The sequence below is a fragment of the Mus musculus genome, chromosome 14, assembly GCF_000001635.26.
Source record: "Mus musculus strain C57BL/6J chromosome 14, GRCm38.p6 C57BL/6J".
In the NCBI taxonomy this organism is placed as follows: Eukaryota; Metazoa; Chordata; class Mammalia; order Rodentia; family Muridae; genus Mus; species Mus musculus.
Genome location: NC_000080.6, coordinates 121,363,824 through 121,382,042, shown reverse-complemented (window position 1 = coordinate 121,382,042; position 18,219 = coordinate 121,363,824). Strand labels below are relative to the sequence as shown.

Genomic DNA, 18,219 nt, shown 5'->3' with positions numbered 1-18,219 from the left:
AGTACTCAACACGGTCTAAGAAGTAAAGTTCACCCAGTGAGGGAACAAGAAGGGTAAGAGGAAGGAGAGAGCTTCAGTCAGCGAGGGAACAAGAAGGGTACGAGGAAGGAGAGAGCCAGCTCCCAAAAGCCAGTCGCGGTGTCCGGATAACTCAGTTCCTGTTGGAAGTGACAAGTTCTGATCCTCATCTGTGTTGGGGTACAAAAGGAGATGTTGTGTTAGGGTATAAAAGGAGATACTGATTAGCTTTGTAAATTATGTCATGTTGCACTTCAGTCTCTGTGGCCTCGATACTGAAAATTAGCTCAACAAAGCCAGTTACAAGTTTTCTGTAGTTTATTGGTCAAAGAACAGTTCTCCAACACTTCTGATTGTCCCCTTTCTCTTCGTCCTCAGTCATGCTATTGGTTTGACTGTGCTGATCCTAAGCACACATTTTAGCATGGTGTCTTCATAGGTGGAGGTTAGCAGAGACTGAAGAAACCATTTTTAAGTCCAGGAATAATAATCACTGCTAAATCCTGGTGTATAGCTGGACTTTTTTTTCTGTGCATAGATGTATAATTCCAGTAGCTTGTGATCAGTCTACCCTTTTTATTTTTTATTTACCTATTTATTATTTTTGGTCTCACCTAGCCCAGATTGGTCTGTATCTCAGTATGTAGGAGAAACTGGCCTTGAACTCCTGATTTTCCTGTTTCTACCTCCTAGTGTTAGGACTTCAGATTACATATTATTGTTTTGTATCCTATATTTTCCTGACACTATGTAATAAAACTATCTTTCTACATTACTGCATTAGTTACATCTCCCTAGCTGCTGTGACAAAGCACCAGGACAAAGGCAGCTTTTATAACAAAGTATCTATTTGGGTGAATTGCTCCAGAGGGTCTAGAGTCAGTGGTGGCAGGGGAGCTTGGCAGGCATGACAGCAGCATAGGAAGTTGATTGCTCAGGTCTTGAACCATAAGCACCAAGCATAGAGAAGAGCACTGGGCAAGGCTTTGAAACATCAAAGCTCACCATCACTCCCACCAGGAATTCTTCCTCCAGCAAGGCTGGGTTGCTTATACCTCCCCAAATAGCACTCACCCACTGGGGAGCAAGTGTTCAGATACATGAGCCTCTGAGGGACATTATCACAATTACTAAACATGACCTACTAAAATATCTTTTCTTCTTTTTTTTTTTTGGGGGGGGGGTCATGTTCTTTAGAAAGTGTCTCCCTGTATAACCCTGGTTGTCCTGGAACTATATAGACCAGGCTGGCCTTGAACTCACAGAGATCTGCCCGCTTCTGCCTCCCAAATGCTGGGGTTAAAGGCTTGTGCCACCACACCTGGTGAAGTAGTAGTAGTAAGAAAGTACTCTTTATGTAATCAGACATTTCCAAGGCTGAAAGTCGCTGCCTCTTGGTAGAGACTCCTGTATTTCTGGTCATTCTTTCATGTTATTCTAGGTAGAATTTGAGGTTGAATAATATATGCCTTTTCAAGATTCATGGTCTTGATCATTTTCCCTTGTATTCATTAAGTACTCCATTTTTTTTTCTTTTCTTTTTAGGTTTCTTCTGCTTAGGGAACACATAAACTCTTGGTTATATGGGTTCATACTTTTAATGTTTTCAGTTTACTCTTTAGAAGTGGCAACGCATCTCAGTCAGGTGACCAGGAGTAATCATGCAAGCCTTCTAATACATCTTAGCATCCTGGAGGTCTCCTAGGCTAGGTTTCCAAAGGGTATTCGGCTTACTTTAACTTCTGATGCAGGACCCAGAGGGAGCCTGTGTTCTTGGAATACAAGGACACCTCAGAGAATAATCTCTTCTCTACCTTAGTCGAGGATTTATGCGTCCTCTATTTCTGAACTCTTGGGGACTCATTTTGTATGGTTAACCTTGCACAGCTGTGGGGCAAAGCGGGCACTCCTGAATGAGGCCTCAGGGTCCCTATGGCGAGAGACACAGCGATTCTGACTCTTAGACCACTTCCTATTTGCCACTTGTAAATAAAGTACTTCCTGGAACCGCATGGATTCACTCCATCCTTCCTTGTTTGCTGCAGAAGCGGCAGCTTAGGAGGAGGGCAGAGCTGGTGCCCAGAGAGGGCCTACGGCCTTAGGAGCAGTGAAGCGAGGGGAGGGCTGGGTAAGAGTCGGGACGCGGTTTCCTTCTATTGTCTTCCCTTCCTCCAGCACCCCTCCGCACCCCACTTTTCCCTTCTTGTGCGCAGCGCAGAGATGGCGGGGCCCAGCCCTTCCTCTGTCCAGCTAAGTTTCCACAGCCGGCGGCCCAGGCGAGGCTGAGTTCAGTACCCAAGGCAGTGCACACAAACCGCCCTCTCTACCCTTGGGGTTTCTTCCTTGATCTGGCTGGAAACTTCGTACAGTGAGGACGCTCCGGCCGGGGCTTTTGGAATAGGCCCCAGGCTAGGCCCCTCTGGGGACACCCCGAGTGCAGACTCTGGCCTCTGGAGGGCCAGGGCGGGTGGAGAGGGAAGGGTAGGAGTGGGCGGTGCTCTTCGCTCCCCCAAACTCAGCTCTCTTCCGCGCGCGAGGCCCACCCCGCGGTTCCGAAGGACCCCGGCGCACAGCACCCGAGAGCGCCCGCCTGCCCGCCGGGCCCCGGGGACCCCGCCTGCGCGCCCGCAGGGAGGCGCGACTGCGGCCTAGGGCGCCCGGCGGCTCCTCCCCTCCCCCTCCCCCTCCCGGAAGCGCGGGGCGGGGTCCCCGGCCGGGCCGCGGGGGCGGGCGCGGGGGCCGGGCCGGGGCGGGGCGCGGCGGACTGTGCGCGCCCACTCGGCTCCAGGCGGCCAGCGCTCGCGGGCCCAGGCCGCCCGGCTCGACCTGAGCACCGCGGCGGCGCAGCGACGGGATCCCTGGAGAAGCAGCCGCAGTCTCGAGACGTCCCCCGCGCCCCCCACTGCCCGCCCCAGGCTCAGTGTATGGGGCCGCGGCCCGCCAACCTTCGTTGAGACCGTCCCCGGGGTGCGGTGGCCTCGGGCTCCAGAGCCCGCCCCGCCACCCGAGGGCTGCGCGCGGCCCCGGGCCTGCTCGCCGCGCGGCTCCGCGCGTCCCGGGCCAGGAAGTGGCGGCGCCGAGCGCCATGGCCCACTCCCCGGTGCAGTCGGGCCTGCCGGGCATGCAGGTAGGTTGGGGTGGCCCGGTCGGGCTGCGGCCAGGGCGGAAGCGGGCAACTTGGCGGTGTCAACACGCCCCCCCTCCCCCCAACCAGCCGGGCCCGCTTCTCCGGGATCTTCGCCGACTCGGGCGGCGGGGATCTCGGGTGTATGCACGTGGAGGGGCTTTGGGGTCTGCGGCCTGGGGCCGAGGTGGGGTGCAGGAGCTTTGCGCTCCCCAAGTCCGACGCGCAGGCCGAGCGCCCATCCCGGGCAGGAGTCTGAACTAGTGTCCTTGGAGGCCCCGCTTTGGTGCCTGGGCCCTATGTGGGCCTGGGACAGGGATAGCGGCACTCTGGGGTCCGTCCTCAGTTAGCAAAAGTCCCTCCCCAGACCCCTCAAGCGGGAGACCCGAGCGCAGGGCGGGAGCGCGCCCCGGCTGGTCACAGTCCGGGCGGGCCGCAGGGCGGGGTGCAGGAAGATGTAACCTCGCATCGGAGCCTGTAGTTCTGGTGCGGAAAGTGCGAGGTTGCAAACTCGGGAGGCGGAACCCACACCTCCGCGAGCGCCCTGGTGTGCAGAGCCCAGGTTCATCCCTCGGGTGCCAGGACTCCGCTGCTGGACTTTCACTTTGAGACCGGTTGGCATCCAGAGGAACTGTGTGCTAGCGGGCTTCTTGGTGCACACTTTGTATCTTCTTAGCCTGCCAGTGACTTTTTCTTCGGAGGGGAAGGGGGCGGTGAGGGGACGGAGTTGAATTTCAAGTTTATATGGATGCACGAACTTTTTTTTTGCTATTGAGGATGGTTTTCTGCACTTTGAAAAACAATCACTTGTCTGTTCAAACTTGTAAAGTTTGTGAGCGTATATAATAAATACAGACATAATGATTGCGATTAAGATAGCAAGACCAGTCAAAGTTTTGCTTTCCCAAGGAAGTGAACGGAAGAGTTTTGCTTAAAAAAAAACAAACAAAAATCAACAACAACAAAAAAAAAACAAAACACCTCAGAATATCCAAGGTTATCAGTTTATAGATGCAGCAGGCGCCTTCTCTCTGGCTTCAGGGTTGAGCCGCATGGACCTTGCTTGCCTCTTACTGCTTCTGCCACTTCTGAAAATAGTTCCTATCCCTCTTTTCTTCTTCTTTTTTCTTTCCATACCACGTAAGGAAAATGGTTTTCTTGGCCCCGGTTTTGAACTCTGGAAAAATAGGAATTCAAAGTTACCACTTCAGTGGCCACTAGAACTTGAGTCATTTTTAAGGGATAATAAAGTTGGAATTGAGAAGTGTCACTGGAAAAGTGCTCTCAAAGTATTCCTGAGTCTCACCTTGCCTGCGTTCTAAAACTTGATGGTGCTGGCCGCTAGTTGAAAGTCACCCCAGGCCTCCTGCAACTCTTGCCTTGGTTTGACTTCAGAGACAAGACATCAGGGTCAACTGGGTGACAGTTTCTTACCTGTGGCCAGAAGGACCTCGTGGCACATTTCTTCACGTTTTCTTCATTCTGGCTGCTATAGTGATTTACCTGGCTCCACCCTGAAGCCTCTTCACTAGCCCCAACCTTTGTAAAAGAAAGTGTTTGAAAAGATACTTAATGTGGCAGTGTGTGGGGTCAGTACCAAGTGGTTCCCAGCTGGATTCTGCTTCTGTTTGTTTTAAAGAATGGGCCAAAAAATCTTCATTTTGGGAAAAAGAAAAATTCAATAACTTTACCCAAAAAGTGTATTTCATACGTGTTCTTGAAAGGAAGATGTTTTAATTTTGCTTTTTGGTGTGAAGACGATAACCTTTTTTTACTAGTATTAATTTTTTTTGTCTGTTCTGGTTCCTCAGAGGAGGAAAAGTGGCTTCCCACAGTCGTACCCGCCCCTGTGTATGTCTTCAAACCATATGATACATTTTTGGTGTATTATTGGAGACTGTTCCTTCCTTCCCTTCCCTCCAGAAAAGAAAAACCAGCGCGTTTATTTTCAACTTGGAGTCAGGAGCTGCAGCTCCCTGGGAGCTGTTTTGAGGATTACATGAAAGGCAGATCTGGCCTTGACTCTTTCTAGGGTAAAACTGGAGAGGAAGAGAGAGGCATTCCCTATTGCTGCTGTGCTTATGAACTCCCTGTCCGTCCTGGCTCGGGTTTAGGAGGAACTGGGTTAGTTTGACAAGTCGGGTGTGGTAGTGGCTGTCTTCAATCCCAACGCTCAGGAGGTGGAGGCCTCCTGGATCTCTGTCAGTTCAAGGCCAGCCTGGGTTATCTTAGAGAGTTCAAGGCCAGCCTGGGTTATCTTAGAGAGTTCTAGGCCAGCCAAGGTTAATGCTGAGACACTGTCTCAGAAGAAGTGCACAAAGTTTGGCAAGGCAGAAGTGCAGATTCAGACAGCCCGAGGGAAAAAAAAGCAGAATTCAGGAATGCTTTAGAATAAAGACTTTATGGCCTGTAATCACTTTATATCTGTTGACTATTACTGGTACTGATGAAGAGAAGATACCGTTTTATAGCTTTGTGAATGAGAGAGTATTTGAACGGACCAAGGTAAGGTAGCATTTTAGATGACATACAGTGATTAGAACCCAGGTCTTCGCCCTGCCTTTGCAAATAATATATATCATTTTGTTTTAGATTGTGTTTGCTGAAGAAAGAAATATAAGATGAATGATTTTTTCACTCAGTGGCTGTGATTGATTGACGACTCTAATGATCTTTGGTGAGGAGTTGAAGGCTGTATACCTGACTGTTTTGATGAGGTTTTCTAAGGATTTTCTTTCCTCTTTGGGTTATTTTGTAGTCTGTGAGAGAACTAGAAAGTAAGACCCGGCCAGGTGCCTTTAGTCCCAGGACACAGAGCCAGGCAGATCTCGGAGTTCGAGGATAGCCTGGTTGGTCTTTGGAGTGTAGCTGTCTTGAAAAAACACGTTCTGAGCTGACTGCAGTAGATGAGTGTGGCTGTTATGTCCTTCCTGCCTTCTTCAGGAACATTCACTGTTTTGCCATGTTGGTTCCAGTGAAAAAAGTTTAGTTGGAGGTGGGAGGGACCTATCTAGTGCTTTGAATTTCCATTAAATCATGGAGCAAAAGAATTAGCTTTATGCAAGCCAGGCAAGCGGTGGCTCAGATCTTAATCCCAGCACTAGGGAGGCAGAGGCAGGTGGATCTCTGAGTTCGAGGCTAGCCTGGTCTACACAGCTAGTTCTAGGATGGTTAGGTAAGTTATACAAAGAAACCCTGTTTGGGGTTGAGGGATCTAAAAGAATTAGCTTTTTGCTTATAAAATTCTTTGGTATAAAAGTATGTTGTGTGCACATGTGTATGTAGCATGTGATACAGGTATATAGGAGTCCTGGGAGGTTGGAAGAAGAGCTACAGGAACCAAACTCCAGCCCTCTGCAGCAGTCTACCTCTGCAGGCTGCACATTTCTGTCACAGAATTCTGCTAGCCGTTTTTAAAGCCTTTCTGGGCTGTGACCCTTGTAAGACAGAGACTTGGCATCAGGACCAGAAATTAAAGCTTCAGAGTGTAGCACTGTTTCTTGCTCCTTGTAAGTCACTACTGCAGTAGTGGGGGTTGGGGGTGGGGGGGGAGAAGCTGATTGTAACATTGAATTGATTCCACAGCCCACTGGTTCATGTGGCTCCAAGTTCATGGCTCCAAGTTTAAAATACACGAAGTTAGATAAGTCACATATGTAAGAAGGCTGGAGTTAATTCAGCATGTCTCGAGGCTTTGAATTTAAGAGACCCTCGTGTTTGCAAGTATAGATGATTTAAAGGTGTAACGAAGAAAACTTAGATTTTGCTTGCTGATGTTTTTATATCCTGGTTTCATTCCCTTTGTTCAGCTCCTAGGCTGCAAGCCCTAGCTGTGAGGGGGCTTGTGTGCAGGGTAGCCAGGAAGATGCTCACTAGCACATTTCTAGCTGCCCACCCCTCTGTGAGACTCAATGCCCATAGGCCGTTGTGTACAGTCTAGTCGCCCTCTTCCCTGCTTCGTTGGGACATACCTGCTCTTGTTGCCCTGTTTGGAACTGTACCCTGGGGGGTGGTTTGGTGTCTGAGTGGCCTTTCAGCAAAGTTGTGAGGTCTAGGTTTCAAGACCATCTCAGGTGAGGCTGAACGCGGATGGAGGTTTAGCATCTTCTGGTCCTGATGTAGACAGAGTCTTCAGAGGATGATATCAAGATATAGGTCCCTGGCCTCAAGTGGTCAGGAGCCCTTGCAGGGCAGGCCCTGAGAAGGTTCTGGTAACTGGGGCCCAGGAGACCAGGTGCATGTTTGGAAAGCACCAAGTTTCTGTAGGATGGAGAGGTGGGGTGTCTACGGGCCTGCTGGGTGGGGCTGAGGCCTGGAGACTGGGTTGGGTATTTTGTTCTTTGAGGTGTCTGTGTTCTCAGACATAGGTGATCTGGGAAGTGGGTTCTGGGTGTCCACTAGAAGTTATCAGAGTATTTGAGCAGAAGATGCCGGGGTAGGGAATACTGGGGGCTCAAATGTTCCTGGATAGCTAAGAGAGCCCTGTAGAATTTTTACAGAGCTCAGTGGCTTGAATTCTGTGAATACGGTATGTATGGCCCTGTCATGTGCTTTGCTTTATTCTGTTGTCTTGTGTTGTGCAAAATAATTGAGGAAGGTCGGATATGTTTTTCTGTTACTTAAGTCCTTTTCTCTCCAGGACAAGCAAGTTCTTCATGCTCTCCAGGCTGGCTTTGAACTTCTGATCTTCTTGCTTCCACCTCCCCAGTGTTTGGAATATCTGATTGGTTTATACAGTGCTGGGGAATCCAGTTCTTGGCTTCATGAGTGGTTGGCTGGCACTGGACCAACTCAGCTGCGGCACAGTCTTGCCTCTCTTAAGTCATTTTGTACCTGTGTCTGTTGGTGGTGTTCCTTGTTGCTAAGACTTTGTTTTGCTTGAACGTATGTGTGTATGGTTCCCCTGGCCCTGTAGCTTTCTAACACCGTCCCACTGAGCCACGTACCATTCTCATTCCTGAAAGGCTTTCTCATTTCTTTGTCTTTTTTGATAGGGTGGGGAAGGTCAAGATTATGTGTATGTGTGTGTATGTGTGTGTGTGTGTGTGTGTGTATGCACCAGGAGGGTATGTTATACATACACTCCTCAGATCCCCTGGAGTTGGGGTTACAGGCAGTGCTGGGAACTAACCCTGCTCCTCTGTAAGAGCAGCTTTTCTGCTGAGCCATCTCTTCAGCTCCAAGATTTAAAAACCATTCTCTCTGTGTGCACATATGCATGCAGATGTGCATGACCTCATAGTCGTGTTGGGGTCAGAGGACGGCTCTTCAGAGTCCGTTCTCTCCTACCATGCGGTTGGTAGGTGAGTTACAACGGGGATTGAACTCAGGATATCAGGGTGGTAGATTCATCTTTCTATTTTTTTAAGCATTAAATAGCTTTTGGGAGGTTTTGTTCTAGTCCCAGATCAGGGAATGTACTTTTCTGGTTTTGTTTTGTTTTTTGAGACAGGGTTTCTCTGTGTATTCCTGGTTGTCCTGGAACCGGGGAACTTCCAACTCAGATACGCCTTCCAGTGGCTGGGTTAAAGGTATGTGCCACCATGCCTGGCTCAGGGAAGGCTATTGATAATATTTCATACAGGCACCCAGTTACACTCTTCAAGAAAGCAGGCAGATTGTCACTGTAAATAGTGTCTTCCGGCAGCTGTGACGGTGGCAAGGTGGCCTCCTGGCGTCCAGATCTGTGCATGTTTGTTCCTCTTGGAACGGCTGTGCTCTCAGTGGAGTTGAGCTGCACTGGTGCACATTTTTGTCTTAGTTTCTGTTGCAGTGAAGAGACACCGTGACCACTGCAGTAGCAACTCTTATAAAGGAAAACATCTAATCGGGGCGGCTTACAGTTTCAGAGGTTTAGTCCATTATTGTCATGGCAGAAAGCATGGCGGTGTGCAGGCAGACATGGTGCTGGAGAAGGAGCTGAGAGTCCTACATCTTGATCTGAAGGCAGCAGGAGGAGACTGGATATAGCTCGAGCATAGGAGACTTCAAAGACTACCTCCACGGTGACACTTCCTCCAACAAGGCCGTACCTCCTAACAGTGCCACTCTATGGCCAAGCCTTCAGACACACAAGTGAGTCTATGGGGGCCATTCCTATTCAAACAACCACAGGGTTGATGGAGTTCTTTTGTTGGTTCTTGGCAAGCTGCAGTGTGCGCAGCTAGTGAGCCTGTTCTCTATCCTAGTGTGGTTTTATGGGGCACACCCTCCAGACCATGGTCCAGGAGGTGTCTGATGGTCTCTTGCCACACAGTTTTATTTGGGTGATTTTTCCCATGATTCAGACTTGCCTGCTTGGAAACTGGTACCTACAGGAAGCGGGCCCCACCCGACCCTCCCTGCTAATGCTTTCTGTGTGCCTTAGCTGGGGGTGATTATCACTAATGGAATCTTGTGGCTGGAGTGCTTGCAGGAAATAGACCTGTATTCTGTTACTCTGCTGCTGCAATGGAGAACTTGGGCTTGCCTTGAATCTGTTGGTAGTAGTCACTTCTTGTAACTAATTTTTACAGTGAGATTTACTAAATGTCTTGGGAAAAGGATACATTGTTATTAGAACATCTGACTGGGTGAGGGCTGTGCCCAGTCCTGAGTTCTTGGAACTGGGCATTGTGGCTTATGCCTGCAGCTTTGGGAAGTTAGGCAAGAGGTGTGCTGTGAGTTAAGTTCTGGCCTGCAGAGAGTCAGTTCCAGGCAGACCTGGACTATAGTGGGAGAACCGTTAGTTGCTCTGGGTAAAACAAGATGTGGCTTAGCTTGCTACAAAGTATACTGTAGCCTGCCCAGAGGTTTATGCTGCCAGCAACACAGTGAGACTTAAGTGACCTTCCTCCTGTTTTGTAAGGGTTTGTGGTTAGCCAGAGAAACTGTTGCGTGCTGGAGTGTTGTCTGAGTCATTGGTGGGGACATTGTAAGTTTTATGTGAATGCTTACCAAATGTGTAGCTAGGGCTTGCCTATTTAAATCTCTTCCTGTTTTTAACTCTAAGGCTTAGAAAGCTTGATATACCTCCCTTTCCTTTGTTTGGTTTTCAGTTACTTAGGTTTTGTTTAGCTTTACTTGGAAACAGCTGCATAGATTAGATGCACGAGGTTACCTGTCCCCTGCCTCCATCTCATCCTGATGGAAGCCCCTACAAGTCTCTCTATGCTGACTTAGCCACCACTCCTTGGCTTATCCAGGGTGAGTTTAGAAACTGTATGCTCTGTAGACCCAGAGTTCTGCAGATGAGGTTTGGTTCTGTCAACTTCTTTTCACATTAGATCTGACAACAGTGTCTATACAGTCTGCAGCCTGGACAGTGGTAGTGAAGTGCACGACCTCGTCAGAGGACTCGTGTTTTTCCAGATAGACTTCACCAGGTGTCAGGACCTCCTTCTAGGAAACTCAGCTGGACCTTTTAACCTCCAGAGAGAAGCTGGGATGCTCCTCTGCTGGGCTGTGGTGCTCCTCTGCTAGGCTGTGGTGCTCCCTTGCTGGGCTGTGGTGCTCCCTTGCTGGGCTGGCACCCTTCAGTTTGCTCCACTCCTCCTTTCTGGGTCTCTTGACCTTGGATGCCTTGATTATTTTGTTGCTGTCTGCTGATACCTGTTTTCTGGATTCCAGTCTTTACTGGATTCATGCGGTTGGGTTGATGGGTACAGTGTATCCTGGACTCCCCTCCAGTGAGTTAGGATACAGGTTCTTTCTTCATAGTTACCTGTTGGTTGAGTAGTGGGACATAGCATAAAGTTGTTGGTTTCCTTCAAGAATTGCGTTTTTGGTCCTAGGGGCTGAGACAAACTCTCATGTGTTTTAGGCAAACACTGAACTACGGAGCTACATCTTGTTTTTGTTGTTGCTGTTGTTGTTGTTGTTGTTGTTGTTTGTTTTTGTTTTGAGACAGGGTTTCTCTGTGCTGTCCTGGCTGTCCTGGAGCTCACTCTGTAGACCAGGCTGCCCTTGAACTCAGAAATCCACCTGCCTCTGCCTCCCAAGTGCTGGGATTATAGCCATGCGCCACCACTGCCCAGCCACATCTTGTTTTTTTGTTTGTTTTAAGTCAGGATTATGTTATGTAGCCCAGGCTGACCCCCAGCTTAACCACCCTGAGCCTGGGGATACAGGTATGTCCTCTGTGCCCTGGCCTCCTCCAGGGAGGTTTAAAGACATTTACTAATCTGCTGTGTTCTAGCTGTGTTCTGCTGGAGTGCAGTGTGCACCAGGACTAGATTCCACCCACATACGCTGTCCTGCCCCTGAGCCTGGAAAAGATTCCTTTGTGTTGTGATGTTCCACAGTGGCGTCTTGGCGTGAGTGTTGTCATATTTTTTTGTACAGGCAGTCAGGAGGCCTTTACAGTCTGGCAGCTGCTGTCTTGTGATGAGGTTTGGGGTGTTTTTTTTTTTTTTTTTTTTTAAAAGAAATTCCCTTTTGGATGCTGTACCTTCTCATCTGGTCTTTGAATGGTTCTACCCTTTAAAGCTGTTTTCTGTCCCTTGTCTTTCTGACTGGTTTTCTGGGCCATTGTCTCCACTTTTCAAAGCCCCCCAGTGAGCATTTCTGCTCCTGTATTCTTAGACTCCAAGAGCTTTAGTGATTCTCTGAGTGTTCCTTATTAGTGTGCTTCCTCCTCTGCCTGAAATGTCTGTTTTATTTCCAAGGCATAATTCTTTCAAGTCTCCAGTTTTTCCTTTATTGGGTTTGGTGGTCGGATTTTTTTGTTTGTGTGTTTAGTGGTAGAGACCACCTCTAACACTCACTTTTCTTTATGACTGGAAATTGCTAGGACCTCAAGCCATTTTTCTTTTCTTCTCCTTCCTTCCTGTCTGTCCCCCTTCATTCTCCAGGGTCTCCGTATGTAGCTCTGAATTAGGATCTCAGTATGTAGCTCTGAATTAGGGGATGCTGCCCAGGCTGGCCTTAAGCTCTGATTTTTCTTACCTGAGCCTCATGAGTGTTGGTATGTGCCACCATGCTGTCTGTGGGGAGTTAACTGTAATGTTTTCTGTCTGTCATCCCTACTGAACAAGACAGTTGGGAATGGCCTTGTTAGATGCTTGCCTTTTTGAACATGTTTCTGGAGTCTGTTCTTTGCACTCATTTATATCTCTTTCATCTGCTGGAAGCCCCCCTGGTGGACTGTACAGGTGTAGACAGGTGTAGACGAAGTATCCGTGTGGTGTGCTGTCTGGTTAGGAGTCCTGTGCATCCCTTCCTGCCCTGGAAAACACCTGTACTTGTTCTTGAGGTGGGAGAGTAGGGCCCTAGCTGGGCTCTGGAGAGGAGGAAGCCCTTCAGCTGCATGGCTCCTTCTTTATCAGACTTGCCCTGAGTCACTGAACTCAGGTACCTCTGTGGAGATAGCTCTGTGGGAGATTAGTTACATATTACTGGGCAAAAGCACTGTAAGGAAGGGTTTAACTTTTGAGGAGAGAGTGCATCGTGGAGTGGAAACTAGTGGTGGTGGTGGGGGCGTGGGAGGCAGCTGGATGAACTGTCTGGAAGCAAATGGATGTTGCTATTCAGCGGGCTTTCCCTTCCCCTTTTTAATCAACACTGAATGGACCCTTAGGGTGCCACTATGCTGCCTTCAGTGTGGGCCTTCCGCGACTTAAGCCTCGCAGATGCACGCAGAGATATGCCTCCTAGGTTATTATGCCTCTAGGTCATTTACAGCCTGCTCACCAGAAGCCCACAAGAAGTCCCCTGAAGTCTGTATGGGTACCTGCTGTTGCCAGCTTCTGGGGTGTTGGGGTTCAGCTCTATGAACTGGTTCTCTCTGCTTTCTCCACGTGTCTTCTTTGCTGTCTTCTGCTGTGGCTTGAGACTCCACATTCACGAGCTGGAATCTTAGCTTTCAGATTTATGTGTTCATCATGTTGGATGTATAGCTTTTGGGAAGCAGGGCTAGACAAGACCATGGTGCATCTCGGTGATGGGCCAGGTCTGTGGGGAGAGGGGACCCCTGAGCTGACTTGCTGCCCTTACTGCCTGACCGTGGGACTTTCCAGCATTTGAGGCTATGAGAAGTGAGCTCCTTTTGTAAATTACATGGTCTGCAGTGTTCTGTCTTAGTACCAGGACAGGCTTGAGTTCTGTCTCTCTGCCCTTTCTTCTTATCTGCTTTCTAGCAGGTGCAGTCTCCTGGCTGGCAGGTGAAACAACTAAGTCTCACCTTTGTCTGGATGAAAAGGATGACAATGAAAAAGAGGCATCTGGATGGGTCCAGAGTGAACTGGGCCAAGCGGGAGGGGAGGGGGATGGTTGAGAAAAAGAACAGAGAAGGGGAGAAGGCTAAGGAGACCAAGAGAGCACGTGGAACCAGGAGGGAGTGCAGCTAAAATGCTAGTTTATATAGGATCAGAGAAGCTGGGGGAAGGGGCACTAAGCTCAGCCCCTGGGCTGGAGGTGTTTGGAGTAGGAGGTGGGGTGAGAAGTGCTGGGAGGAGCCACAGGTACTGGGGGCTGTTGGGAGATCTGGGAGGAGCCACAGGTACTGAGTGAGACTGCCCCTGGGTTTCTTTGAGACCTAAAATTAACCTTGCAGTATTTATATCAATTTGGAAAATACTAAAGCTTTAAAGTATGCTACTCTTGGTGGGAAGCCTTGCAGGAGGGAGGGGCCTGATTTTATTGGGTGTTGTACTCATTAGGGTGGTGACTGGGTGACCTGCAGGGCAGTGGGGAAGGGCTGATACTGCCAGGTTTGTAAGTACAGAGAATGGAGTAGGGAGGACTCCAGGCTTAGCTGCAAGGAGAGCGCTGGCTTTGGGTACCAGGGCTGTCTTTCTTGTTTCAGACCGTTCCAGCCATCTATTTCCCAGGGTGCTCCTTTTTAAGTATGTATATACTTTTGTTATAGTTTTGGGGATGGGACCCAGGGCCGTGGGAATGCCAAGTGAGCCTTGCTATTTTTGGGAAACAGTTCCCTGAGCTGGAGGCCCGGTCTTCTGGCTGGGCAGGATGTACGGTTTGGGTCATAGTGCTTGTTTCTGTGAACTGTGCACGGGACTGCTGCTGAGGGGAGACTGCCAAGGGTGTCCAGCCTTGTAAACCATGCAACGGGCACCAAGGAGCTTGGCTTCTGCTGCTGGTTTCAAGCCTGTTATGTGACCGCAGGTTGTCTTGTGTGCCTTCAGGCTTGTTCTCTTGTTCATAGTTAGTTGACTTCTTGGTATTAGGGATTGTGGTGTGGATCTCTCTTTATCTCCTTCCTGTCTGCTGAGTTTCACAGGGATCGCCTAAGACCATCGGAAAATACAGATGTTTACATTACAGTTCATAGCAGTAGCAAAATTACAGTTAGGAAGTAGTAATAAATAACTTTATGGTTGGGGGTGGTCACTGCAGTATGAGGAACAGTATTGAAGGATTGCAGCCTTAGGAAGGCTGAGAACCACTGCCTTTAGGCCCTTCTTGGGCTGGCTCCCTGAACTGTCAGGTATTGTTCAGAATGTGTTGTTTGAGCAGTGACTGCAGAAGACTTTCATTACTGCTGGGCTCCACTCTCTGTGCCCTCTGATTGAAGAGGTGGGAGGTAGGATTGCAGTTCTATGAAGCTCCCAGGTGTGTCACTGCCCCTAGGACCACACGTGGAGAGCCACCGTGTTGGGGAATTCAACACCCTGAACCCCACCAAGTCCTTGCTGTGGAGTCCCACTCCCACCGGGAAAGCAGCTTGGGTGGCTTCACAGCACAGGGAGACCAGGGCTTAGCCAAATCCAGACCACCGCAATCCTGGCTTGCACTTTTACTTGGGAAGACTGACTTTGGACCCTCTGGTGTAGACGTGGGGCAAAGAGGTCTTTAAGTTGTAAGACTTGGGCTTGTGGTTTTGTAATAGGGGTTTCTGAACCCTTGGGGTGGCAGCAGTGTGTGTTCCATGTCTTTTTGACCCTGGGAAAATTCTTTTTAAAGGAACACATCTTTTGGAAATTGCCTGGCCTATTAGGTTATCCGGGCACCTGTGTGGAGACCGTTTCTTGTGGTTCTCACGGTAGCTGCTCTCTGGTTCTTCCCACTATGAGGTAAATGCCAGCAGAAAGTCAAGGCCTATGGTAATCCCCAGCTTCTGGGCTGTTTCTCAGCTGTCTCTGTGCTGGGTCGACTCAGACTCCCATACGTGAGCCTTTGGTGTCCTGGGTTTGCACCTGGGCCTTTTCTCAGCCTGCAGTCCGTGGCTGTCCCTCTTGACTGATGGCACCAGCTCCTTGGCCTTGTGGCCTTTTGGTGATGCTGGGACACAGGATGCCTGTGGGAGTGGGATGAATGAGGTGTGCCAGCGTCCCTTTCTCTATGTGGCATGATGGGCTCGCTGTCATCAGCATCTGCTCTCGAAGTTTCACTTTTAACAATGGACAGTGCGTATGTTTGCTTGTGTGTGTGTGTGTGTGTGTTTGCTTTCAAACTCTAGGGCACACACACAGCACATGGTTGAGTTAGTGAGCTGTTTTAAGAAGGGTAGATGCAAAGCTTAGCTTCCTCATTCGGAGAAAGACTGTGAAGTCCTCCTGAATGCCTTCATCTGCTGTTTTTGGGGAAAGGTGAACTTAAAGAGAAGTGAAACCGCGCTGTTTCCTGGCAGCATGTTAGCAGGGGAGGAGTGCGCACATCTACCTCGAGGGGGGTGGGGTGGGGAGGTAAACTGTTTCCGTGTTGACCTGGGCCGTCAGGGCTGTAGCAGGTGTGCTGGGTGGCATTTCATTTCCCCAGAGGCCTGAAGCAGAGGCCTGTTTGTGCATACACAGCGCGCAGCAGTTTTTCTTCACTGTGTTTGATCCCTGCCTCTGGGGTGGGGTGCTACTGTTCAGCAAATGTTTTCTTGTGCACAGGAGTGAGAAGCCCCTCCCACTTGTGTAAGCTGTGGCCTTCCGTAGGCGCCTATAGAATGTGGCGTTCTGCTTCCCCGAGGTGACTGGAAAGGAGCTCTGCTGTGGCAGCAGTCCTGTGCAGAAAGTGTCATCAGCCCACCCTCCATGTGAACATGACTGGTGTGAAGAGCTAAGATGATAGCAGCTTAAATCGTTTAAGAGTGCTAGACTTTTTGTTGTTTCGTTGTGTTTTTAGGCTGGGTTTCTCTGTTTTGTAGCTCTAGCTGTCCTGGAACCACTGTGTAGACCAGGTGCTGGGATTAAAGGCAGGAGGCACCAGACACTGCTGACCGCCCCCTCCCCCTTCTTTAATGTATGGCCCGTTGCATGGGACATTTCAGCTGTAGCTGGGTCCTCATCCTTTCTGCAGCAAAGTCTGCGTAGCCTGCCCTGCTGGAGGCCTGTGATATCGGGGGGCCTCTGAGACTTGGCGGAGGGCCTGGTGTTGCTTATCTGCTGGCTCTGCCAGCCCCTTTCCTGCCGTGGCCATGCTGTTCCTGAGTAGTCTGTTGAAAATGGTGTGAACTGGGTGTGAGGACTAGGAGAGGAGTGGGCACTCCCTTCCCCCAGGAAACACCCACACCTCACCCTGTATTTTCCCGCAACCTGAATATGGGGGTTTCCTGCTTTGCCCATTTCCCCCTGGTACTCACAACATAGGTGCCTGTCCATGTGTCATTTAGAACTAGATGGAAAACTCTCCTGAATTTCCATAGTCTTAGGATGATGTATTTTAGGTTCCTAACAGGTTTCTATCCTTCTCTAATACAAGGCCTGCCTCAAATCCAGGGCAGAATTCTGTCTGTCTGTGGGTGGTTGGTTGTTCATGCTATAGCATGCTCATATGTTCTAGTTCTCTTCACTGTGTGGGACCCAGGGATGCAGCAGGCCAATAGGCATGGTGGCAGTTGTCTTTGCTGCTTCAGCCGTCTTGCAGGACCTTCAGAATTCGAGTTAGAAACACACGCGTGTACATTTTGTCCACACGCCTGCTTGGGAAGCATTGAGTTTTCTGTGGTTAATTGCATTGCACACATTGAACATTTTATTTATTTATTATATGTAAGTACACTGTAGCTGTCTTCAGACACTCCAGAAGAGAGCATCAGATTTCGTTACGGATGGTTGTGAGCCATCACCATGTGGGATTTGAACTCAGGACCTTTGGAAGAGCAGTTGGCGCTCTTAACCACTGAGCCATCTCTCCAGCCCCCGAACAGTGTAAGGCCAACTGTCTTTTAAACAGTGGGGTGGATGACAGTGCTTTAGGTTCTTGGTGACTTTGCAGCACATGCAGAGGCCAGATGAAGGCAAGCAGCTAGAATTGTAGGGTGGAGGTTTTAGAGTTGTATGTGTGTTCCTCATGAGTGGGTTTTCGTGCACATGGGTATGTCCTGGAGTGTGTGTGTGTTCCACATAAGTAGGTTTGCATGCACATGTATATGTTCTGGAGTGTGTGTGTTCGTTCTTCCTGCATAGGTCTGCATGCACACGGGTGTGCTCTGCAGTGTGAGTATGGAGGCCAGAGATAATATTAGGTGTCATGTTTTATCTTACTCTTTGAGACAAAGTTTCTCATTGCATTGAGCTCATAGGTACAACTAGACTAGCCAGCCGGCTGCCGGGAGCTGTGTACTGGGAGCATGGGTGTTGGACATCAAACTTGTTCATGTCTGTTTTTGCATGTCACTTTGACGAACCGAGCCATCTCTCCAGCTCCACTCTTCCCCTTTGAGACAGGGCTTCCTATATGCTAGTCCAGGCAGGCCTAGAACTCACCTGGTAGCTGGAAAGGAAAAACTTGTCAGCCTCCTGCTTCCACCTCCCAAATGATGGGCTTACCAGCAGTTGTGCCAACATGCCCAATTTTAGAATCGGGTTGTAAATTGTCACAAAACCATTTGGTGACGCTTGTTTTAAAATAGCCTTTTAAAAAACAACTTTGTTTGGGTAAATTTTACATGTATGGGTGTTTTGCCTACGTGTGTGTGTGTGTGTGTGTGTGCGTGTGCATTGTATACATGACAGGGGTCTGTGGAGGCCAGAAGAAGGTGATAGGTCCCTGGAGCCGCAGTTAACAGATGGTTGTAAGCTGCCATGTGGTGCTAGGAACCGAACCTGGACCTTCCATGAGAACAGAAAGTGCTCATCCACTGACTTATCTCTCCAGCCTCTCATTTTGTTTTTCAGATTTTCCTTCTATTTATTTATTTTCTTCCTCCC

At 49.3% G+C, this 18,219-nt stretch overlaps 1 protein-coding gene across 2 annotated transcripts in view; it reads left to right on the top strand.

The window, feature by feature from the left end:
* The first annotated feature begins 1,546 nt into the window (after positions 1–1,546).
* The window catches only part of Stk24 (serine/threonine kinase 24), a 96,310-nt gene continuing 79,637 nt past the window's right edge, over positions 1,547–18,219 (top strand). Inside the window, exon 1 of one of the 2 annotated variants that reach the window (XM_006518918.2) lies at positions 1,547–2,146. Coding sequence is in view for 1 of the 2 variants with exons in the window: in NM_145465.2 (NP_663440.1) it covers positions 3,104–3,145 (42 nt within the window). In the remaining variant the exon portion in view is untranslated. Of the gene's footprint in view, positions 2,147–2,812; positions 3,146–18,219 lie in introns of those variants that run through there. The other variant, NM_145465.2, reaches the window with a different exon arrangement.